This window comes from Lepus europaeus, chromosome 1, assembly GCF_033115175.1.
Source record: "Lepus europaeus isolate LE1 chromosome 1, mLepTim1.pri, whole genome shotgun sequence".
NCBI classification, from domain to species: Eukaryota; Metazoa; Chordata; class Mammalia; order Lagomorpha; family Leporidae; genus Lepus; species Lepus europaeus.
The window spans coordinates 143,591,788-143,601,067 of NC_084827.1; the positions used below are offsets into that span (position 1 = coordinate 143,591,788).

The following is a 9,280-nucleotide window of genomic DNA, read 5'->3' on the forward strand; positions in this document are numbered from 1 at the left end:
AAGAAAATGACATGTTTGCTTAAACATACACACACACGCATAAACAGAATAGCTGTATATAAAATGTTTACTTAGTGTAATTTTTGTAATCCCCGATAATTTCCAGACACTCTTCCAGTCCCTTGCCTCACATAATATTTAAAACACTAGATCCCCCCCCCCCCCCGCCCTTCTCTGTCTCCAGGATACATTCTGACACATCTTCCTACAGAACTGGCTGACTGCAAGATAAGGAGTTGTAAGGGTCGTGGAACGTCTACCGCCAAGGAACGACTCCAAGAGACACTCTCATGCAATCAGCAAAGGGTTTATTTTCTCCAGCATGCTGGGGCTGTCTGAACACTCAGGAACAGAGCAGCCCCAAGAGAAAGAAGGCTAGGATTTTTATACAGTGCAACAAACAAATGGGAGGGGGTGAATTCATACAAAGGTCACTAAGTTACAGGAACTTACTGCAGCTCTTTCCAGGCACATGGAAGCTATCGCCTGAGACAGTTACACAAAGCAGTTTCCCAAGGCTATTTCTCAAGCGGACGGGGACAGTTTCACAGGCAAGCGGGGACACATGTTTCAACAGAGATAGTTTGGTTCCTTATCACTATGGCTGCACTTGGATTTTTGCAGTTTCAGTTTTATGGCTTTACTTTTAAGCTTTTAACCCTTCATTCCCCACTTCTTCTTGTGGGGATTTCCAATCCTAGAGATCCTCTGTTTCGGCATTTTCAAGGGCTGTATATTTTTGTCTAATTATCATTAGTTTAACATTACTAATTTGTTCCCGCAGGAAGGTGACAAGCCTATCAAGGATGCACGGACCAATGGTTACGATTAGAAGTAGAATTATTAGAGGATCAGCCAGGGCCGACAGTAGAGTTGTGAGCCTTGGAGACTGAGTGAACCATGATTCGAACCAGCCCTGTTGTGTCTCCCTTTCTCGCTGTCGGTCTCTTAATCGTTCTCTCAGTTTGGCCATTGAGTCCCTTACCACTCCGGTGCGGTTGGCATAGAAGCAACATTCTTCCTTAAGAGCAGCACATAAGCCCCCTTCCTTCATGAAAATGAGATCTAATCCCCGTCTATTTTGCAAAACCACCTCAGATAGGGATGTTAGCAACTGCTCCAGTGCTGTTACTGATGTTTCTGAATCTTTTAGGTCCTGAGCCATGGCAGCCTGTAGTTGTGCTAAATGTTGTTTTCCATACACAAGGGCCGCCATCCCTGTTTTTATCCCGGCAGCCGTCCCAAACCCTAAGAGAACAGCCAGTGTGATAGACACAGGTTCCCGTCGGAACCGGGTTGTTCTGCTTTCCACAAGCTCCGCGAAAGTGTCTGCTTCATGGTAAAGCACCCTGGGATACAACTGGACCATTATGCAATAGTCTCTAGATTGATTAAAAATTAAGGTGGAAATACAGGGAGTCAGTCCGGTACTACAGGCCCACCAGACCCCTGGGTCAGGTGCCCAATAATGCGAGGCAGAGGTATTGAGAGTAATGGCCTGTTCACATAGAGTCTTAGAAACCTCTGCAGGGGGTGACCCTATGCATAATCCCTTCCCTGACACCTCAGGTAAAGTAAGCTTGTGGCTGCCACCCCAGTCACAGGAAGAGGAGTTTATCATCCGGGGGGAGCTGCTGAGTGCAGTGCCTTCATAATAAGGGGGCGAGGCAGAGAGGCATAGCCAGCAGAACTGGGTTAAATTTCCCTGAGAAGAGTTCAGTGCAGAGTACGCACCCGCAATTAGGTTAAAGAGCGGGGGAGCAGGTTGACGGCGGGGTTGCGTCGGAGTAGCCTGTGCGATGGATTTCGGGGTGGGTCTGAGGATAGGCTGGCTGGGAGTGGGTCTGGGAGTGCCGGGCTTATGGGAAGTGGGTAGCTTGGGTTTGACAGCTTACATTGGGGCCTACTGGCCTTGAGGCCGGGGCCTTTTTTAATCTGATGGTGAACCATAAGCCAAAATCGTATCTGGTGACATAGTACCTCAGCCCCCATGTTCTCCCTTTCATCCAGCTGGAGAGCGTGGAAATGTCCCTCCCTTTAGTAGTAAAGGTAATGTTTAACGGGTTGCAGAGGGGAGTGTTAGCACAACCAGTTTGGGACAACTTAGAGGTGACGCATTTGTCTCCTCCTTCAGGGGTGAAGTTGCGATGCACCGTGATCCAGTCCCAACTGGAAGATGGTTTCCAATAGGCAGACCCAGTGGTTTCACAGCCCCATGTACTACAGTACAGGGACTCTGGTCCCCCACACTGTCTGATTTGGCTCCGGGTACGGCCATCTTTGGGACATACATAAAATTCTCGCTGACGAAGAAAACACCGTCTCTGTCTGTCTCTACACCCACAGTAATCCCCCAGATAGAGACGGGGATAGTCTCTGCTCTGGGGACCCTCTAAGGGAATATTATCTGGGGATTCTTGATTAGGCAAATCCCAGGTATCTAATCCAGCAGCCAGTTGACATACATCGGGGTGTAGGGTGGGCCACCACATCCCAGGGGTATGTGTCCCATTAATAGACCAAGCCACCTGTCCAGTGGGGGTATATACCTCCCACACCAATAGTTGGGGTGCATGGGGATTACTAAATGTTAGGGGGAGGGTCCACAGTCCCACCCACATGGTGAACCCGAAGTTTAAGGGGATTTTCAGTCTTTTCCAATTGTCACTCCGGTCCTGCAGGTGGAGCGGGCTTGAGGTGGGAGGCATGGATCCAGGAAGCGACGCCATCAACTTTACCTGCTGTCGGGGTTGTGAGGATCACCACGTAGGGACCTTTCCACTGCGGTTTCAGGTTGTGTGCTTGATGTCTTCGCACGTACACAGAGTCCCCGACCTGGAAGGAGTGTGGCAGTCACTTCTCCCGGCTGATAATTAGCAGACAGTTGCCACCAGATGTGCTTTTGGACCTCTTCCAATTCCTTTAATCTGGTAATTAAAGGGGTACAAGATATAGAGTAGGTATCTATATTGGAGGCAAAATATTTAACAGGTGGTAGGGAGCCATGCAGCACCTCGAAAGGAGTAAGGTTAAACATAGACAGGGAAGGGGTATTTCTGGCCTGAAAGAGGGCATAAGGTAGGAGCAGGGTCCAATCCTTTGAGCCAGTCTCTATAGCTAATTTAGTTAAAGTCTCCTTAATTGTTCTGTTCATTCTTTCTACCTGACCTCAACTTTGGGGCCGATAAGCACAATATAACTTCCAATTGATCCCCAAGATCCTGGCCAGACCCTGACTTACCTGGGCTACGAACGCCGGACTGCTGTCAGACCCGATTACCTGAGGCAGTCCGAACAGAGGAAAAATCTCTTCCAGTATTTTCTTGGCCACGACGAGAGCAGTTTCTTTATGGGTGGGGAAAGCTTCTACCCACCCCGAGAAAGTGTCCACAAAAACTAGAAGATACTTATAGCCATATTTGGCAGTCCTGACTTCAGTGAAATCCACTTCCCAGAACTGTCCCGGCCTGTCTCCCTGTAGTCTTTTTCCTTCTGGTGTCTGGATTGGGTAGGCATTTACCGCCTGACAGGCTTTGCATTCATTGGCAACCTGTTTCACTAGATGCTTGTTGTCAGAGGGGGATAGGGAGAAAGGCTGATCACCCAGTAGAATTTGTAACTTTCGTGCCCCCAGGTGAGTAAAGCGCTGAACCTGCTGTAAGTAAGGAACTGCCCGCTGCTCTAGGGTTTCTTCTCTATGTTCCGGTGGGGCATGCGTCTCACTTTCCGCTGCAAGGGTACAGACCTCAGGTTCCCACAGAGCAGCTGCTTTTGCTTCCTCGTCAGCTCTTTGGTTTCCCACAGTTATTGGATCCGACCCTTTTTGGTGACTAGGGCAGTGTACTATGGCCAGTTTTGAAGGTAGTGAGACGGCTGCCAGGAGGCGGAGGATTTCAGCCTTGTGTTTTATTTCTTTTCCCGCCGAAGTTAATAGTCCCCTTTGTTGGTAAATAGCCCCATGTACATGCGCGGTGGCGAAGGCATAGCGACTATCAGTATAGATGGTTGCCCGTTTTCCTGTCGCCAACTCCAATGCCTTTGTTAGCACAAGCAACTCAGCCTTCTGGGCTGAAGTTCCTTCCGGCAAGCTCGCTGACCAAATGGTTGTTGTTATACTAACCACTGTCGCCCCCGCTCGCCGCTTACCATCCATCGAGAAGCTGGTTCCATCCGTGAACCAGGTTACCTCTGAGTCAGGCAGTGGCTGGTCCGTCAGGTCTCGGCGGATTCCAGCTTCTTCTGCCAGGACGTCTTGGAAGGTGTGCAGGACAGGCTCCGTGGTCTCGTCCAGAAGCAGGGTGGCAGGGTTTAAAGTAGTAGGAGAACCGAAAGTAACTTGGTCTTTGTCCAGTAGGATGCTTTGGTAATGGGTGATGTGAGCATTTGAAAGCCACCGATCAGGGGGCTGCCGGATGACACTTTCTAGGGAATGCGGAGCTATGATGGTTAATTTTTGTCCCAGAGTCAATTTGTCCGCATCTTTAGTCAACAAGGCAGCCGCTGCAATGGCCTTTAAGCATCGAGGCCATCCACTCGCCACTGCGTCCAGGCGCTTAGATAGGCTACTGGCCGCTTCCTGGGTCCCAAAGTCTGGGTTAGGACTCCCCGAGCCACCCCTTTTCTCTCTTCGATGTAAAGGGTGAACAGCTTTTCAACATTTGGCAAAGCCAGTGCTGGAGCCGTGAGCAGGGCTCATTTGATATCATCAAAGGTCCGTTGCTGTTCGGGCCCCTAGGTAAAGTCTTCATTACCCTTAAGAAGCGGGTAAAGCGGGGCGGCTAGAGAGGCAAACCCTGGTATCCACAATCTACAGAACCCAGCTGTTCCCAGGAATTCCCGGAGCTGTTTTCGGGAAGCGGGTACAGGGATCTGGGTTACAGTCTTTTTGCGGGCTTCCGTCAGCCAGCGCCTTCCATCCTTGAGGGTGTAGCCTAGGAAGGTAACTTCCTGCTGGCACAATTGGGCCTTTTTGGCGGAGGCCCGATACCCCAGCCTGGCTAGTTCCTGTAAGAGTGACTGAGTCCCGTACTCACATTGTTCCTGGGTCATTGCGGCCAACAGTAGGTCATCCACGTACTGTAGCAGCGTTACCTCTGGATGGTCACTTCTGAAGTGGCTTAGATCGTGATGAAGCACCTCACCAAAGATAGTAGGGGAGTTTTTGAAACCTTGTGGCAAGCGGGTCCAAGTTAGTTGTCCTGATATTCCCGCTTCAGGATCTGGCCACTCAAAGGCAAATAGAGGTTGACTGTCTGCATGTAGCCGTAAACAGAAAAACGCATCCTTCAGGTCCAATACAGTACCAAGTATGATCAGGACTGAGGGCGCTTAGTAGGTTGTAAGGGTTAGGCACAGTAGGGTGGATATCCTGCACTCGGCTATTAACTTCTCTTAAGTCCTGTACAGGGCGATAGCCCTGAGACCCGGGTTTCTTAACAGGCAGTAAGGGTGTATTCCAGGCCGAATGGCAAGGCTTCAAGACTCCTAGGGAAAGCAGTTTTTTTATGTGGGGCCTTATTCCTTCCTTGGCTTCTTTGCTCATAGGATATTGCCTAACCCGGATGGGGGTGGCACTGGTTTTTTATGGTTACCACTACCGGCAGTTGGTGGGTGGCCAATCCTAGCCCTGCCGTTTCTGCCCAGGAGGCAGGGAAGTTGGTAAGCCAAGGTTGGACTTCCTGTTCCTGGGTTTTCACTGGACTTTCGTGGAGTCGGTACTCATCTTCTACTGACATGGACAAAATGGTAGCCACCAGGGATTTTACCAGAGGATTTAAAAATTCCACCTGAGGTCCGGCTGGCTCAAATGTTATCCGGGCCCTTAATTTGGTGAGTAGGTCTCTCCCCATTAAGGGGGCTGGACAATCAGGGATTACTAGGAAGGAGTGTTGAACTTTTCCCCTTCCCAGATCCATAGTTCTCTTTGTTATCCAGGCCTGGTACCAGCTCCTGTTTGCCCCTCTAACTAGGGATCTCTTGCTGGACAGTGGTCCCAGCGGGGCTTGTAGAGCGGAATAAACCACGCCGGTACCCACTTCAAAGTTGATGGGCGTCCCCTCCATGTTAAATTTTACCCTGAGCTCGGGGAGGGGGTCCGAGCCCCGTCGCCCCTAATCTTCCTCTTCGAGGGCAAGGACTGCTGGTTTAGACTGGGTATTTTTCTTTTGGGAGCACTCCTTTGCCCAGTGTCCCTTGTCTTTGCAGTAGGCACATTGGTCCGGGTCCAAGGGAGAGTGACGCCGTTGGCCCAGGTTATTTCCCTTACTGTCTCCCTTTCCATTTCCCCTGCCTCTGTTAGATCCTATATTTTCTACTACTGTAGCCAGGATTTTTGTTAAATCACGATTTCTTTTTTTATCCCGAATACCCTCCCTTTCCTCCCTTTCCTTTTCTTTCCTTTGTTTCTTCTCTTCTTCAGTCTCCCTCTTGTGGAACACCTTATCTACTTCCTTGACTAGGTCTCTTAGAGTCAAATCCTGGAGTCCCTCTATACGCTGTAGTTTACGGCGTATATCTGGGGCAGACTGGCTGATAAAAGCCATGGTCACTGAGGCTCGCTGCTCCTCAGACTGTGGATCAAAAGGTATATACCTTCGATAGGCTTCCATAAGCCTCTCCAAAAACACTGAGGGAGACTCATCCGGTCCCTGTGTAACTTCCCTTACCTTAGCCAGATTAGTGGGCCTACAAGCGGCCGCACGGTGACCCGCCACTAGAGACTGGCAATAGGTGGACAGATGCTCCCTACCTTCATGTGTGTTAGGGTCCCAATTCGGCCGACGTAAGGGAAATAGATCATCAATGATGTTCTGGAGCTGGGTCGGCCGCCCATCCTGTCCCGGGACATTTTTCCGGGCTTTCAAGAGTATCCGGTCCCTCTCCTCAGTGGTGAAAAGGGTATTCAGTAACTGCTGACAATCGTCCCAAGTTGGTTGGTGTGAAAACATAAGCGATTCAACAAGACCTGTAAGATGTGAAGGGTCCTCAGAGAAAGGGGGGGGTTGTTATTTTTCCAGTTATATAAGTCAGAGGAAGAGAACGGCCAGTATTGTAAAGGCTGTATTTCCCCCCCTTGTCCATCATCTATCATTGGCCCGAAGGGTCACAGGGGGAGAGTCACGGTACATCCTGAGGACCTTGTACTCGCCGACTTCAGGTTCCCTGGGCAGGTCCTCCCTCTGGAGGCGATGAGGGGGAAGAGGCAGAAGAGGTGAGGGATAAGGGTGAAGAGGGGGAGGGCAGGGGTTCAGGAGCCGCAGGGGCCGGAGGCAGCGGAGCCGGAGCCGGAGGTTGAGCGGCAGAGGGATAAGGGGGAGGCAAGTCTGAGTCAAACACAATGAGGTCAGCCTGCGACTTGGGTAGAACAGTCTTGACAGGGAGCATAACCGCCGGGGTTGATGCCCTGGAAGAGGAGGTAGATGGCAGGAACGGTCTTACCCAATCCGGTGGTGTCTCACAGAGATCCTGCCAGACCATTATGTAGGGTTGTTGGTCCAGATGGCCATGTCAGCCAGGCTGAAAGACAGCCTCTTTCACTTGTCAGATGACCGGCAGATGGAATGAACCCTCCGGAGGCCAGTCCACTCCGAGAGTAGGCCACTCAGTATTACAGAAAACTTGTCTTTTAGATTTCTTTACTAGAAGAGAAAGATTATGAGCCCTTTCTCGTACGTCTGGCCAATGGGCCAGAGTGAGAGAGAGAGGTGTTGAAGCGGTTTGACCCATGTTAGTAGACAACAAAATATACAACAAGGACACAGAAAAGGCAATAGACAAACAACGACCATTCAGAGTGTCCACAAAGAACCTAAAATGGTGCACTGTCCGAACTGTCCGTGCTGGCAACAGAGTTACTGAATCCGAAATTACCCGATAGGAGGCTTCTAGGTGTCCCCAGTCCTCCTCCACCACCAGGGCGTCCCCCGGGGCTGTGGCCTGCGGCACCTGACACGTCTGTCTGCCGCAGTTGGGGAGGGCTCACGCACCGACCCAACAGCCACGTTCACCAGCCTGACAAAACCAAGAAATCTGTCCCTGAAGCGATCGCTATTAAGGCGCCTTTACTTACCCCAAGAGGGTCTGTTGGAAGCATCCAGAGGCAGCAGAGCAGATCTCGGTGGGACCTCCAAAATGTAGGTCGTGGAACGTCTACCGCCAAGGAACGACTCCAAGAGACACTCTCATGCAATCAGCAAAGGGTTTATTTTCTCCAGCATGCTGGGGCTGTCTGAACACTCAGGAACAGAGCAGCCCCAAGAGAAAGAAGGCTAGGATTTTTATACAGTGCAACAAACAAACGGGAGGGGGTGAATTCATACAAAGGTCACTAAGTTACAGGAACTTACTGCAGCTCTTTCCAGGCACATGGAAGCTATCGCCTGAGACAGTTACACAAAGCAGTTTCCCAAGGCTATTTCTCAAGCGGACGGGGACAGTTTCACAGGCAAGTGGGGACACATGTTTCAACAGAGATAGTTTGGTTCCTTATCACTATGGCTACACTTGGATTTTTGCAGTTTCAGTTTTATGGCTTTACTTTTAAGCTTTTAACCCTTCGGTGTCGGACAGAAAGACTGGGCTGCTCAAAGTGGCTCTTGAAAACCCTAAAATAACAAATGCCACTGGCTGCAACCACTCCTCACAGAGCATGCGTCAACTAATGAGGCCGAGCTGCCTTTGGGTCGCAGGCCCTGTGCCCTGCTGCCTGCTGCCAGGCTGAGAGGGAGGCGAGGCCCCGTCTAACCACAAATTCCTCACGGAGCAGGACGCTTCTATAGCTGCCCAATTCTCCTCAGGAAACTCAGGGCGTGAGAACAGAGTCCCCTCAACCAAGCAATGCAGACTTCCCACCGCCCTCTCTTCAGGGTAGAATCATTCTTACATCTTTGGGACTTTTTTAAGACTCGGAAGAATAAATAAACCTCACCTGAAAGGTGAATCTCCCGGGACAAGGAGCAGGGTCTGCTCAAAACTCTACACAGCTGCGGACTACGGGGCAGCAACCGTTCCGTCGCCCCCGCCGGTGCGCATGCGCTACAGCCGCCGCCCGCTCGCGCGGGCAGTAATGCTCTCCACCGTTTCTTCTTCCTCTGCTCTTCCCCGGCTTTTCCCCAGACTTCCGTTCGAACTTCCCGGTCGCAGTAGAACCCACCAATCACAAACGCCCTCCCCCGGGCCACGCCCCTCCATCGCCCTCTCCGGGAACCCGAGCCCAGTTTCGCGCACAGCCCTCCCTCGACGCACGCTGCGCGCGGACGTCGGCCTCTGACGCCGCCGTCGC

At 51.1% G+C, this 9,280-nt stretch overlaps 1 protein-coding gene across 3 annotated transcripts; it reads right to left on the bottom strand.

Annotated features, from left to right (window-relative positions):
* Positions 1-291: 291 nt before the first annotated feature.
* Positions 292-6,830, bottom strand: LOC133758444 (uncharacterized). 3 transcript variants are annotated; one of them, XM_062189602.1, is made up of 2 exons: positions 3,242-4,213; positions 292-2,835 (listed from the first exon to the last, which is right to left on the bottom strand). In XM_062189602.1, the coding sequence occupies exons 1-2, from the start codon at positions 4,151-4,153 to the stop codon at positions 2,665-2,667; spliced, it is 1,083 nt and encodes a 360-aa protein (XP_062045586.1). In that variant the 5' UTR covers positions 4,154-4,213; the 3' UTR covers positions 292-2,664. The 3 variants fall into 3 exon arrangements, 2 of the variants coding, with proteins under 2 accessions (XP_062045586.1, XP_062045591.1); XM_062189607.1 differs by having other exon boundaries at positions 2,743-2,927; XR_009865800.1 differs by lacking the exons at positions 292-2,835; positions 3,242-4,213 and adding exons at positions 2,850-2,927; positions 6,749-6,830.
* Positions 6,831-9,280: the final 2,450 nt, after the last annotated feature.

Bases quoted from the DNA above. Each gene is read 5' to 3' on its own strand.
- LOC133758444 (XM_062189602.1), bottom strand. From the start codon at position 4,153: ATGGATGGTAAGCGGCGAGCGGGGGCGACAGTGGTTAGTATAACAACA. The intron at 2,836-3,241 runs GTAAGTCAGGGT...CACTCCTTCCAG, and splicing joins GTCCGGCGTTCGTAGCCCAG to GTCGGGGACTCTGTGTACGT.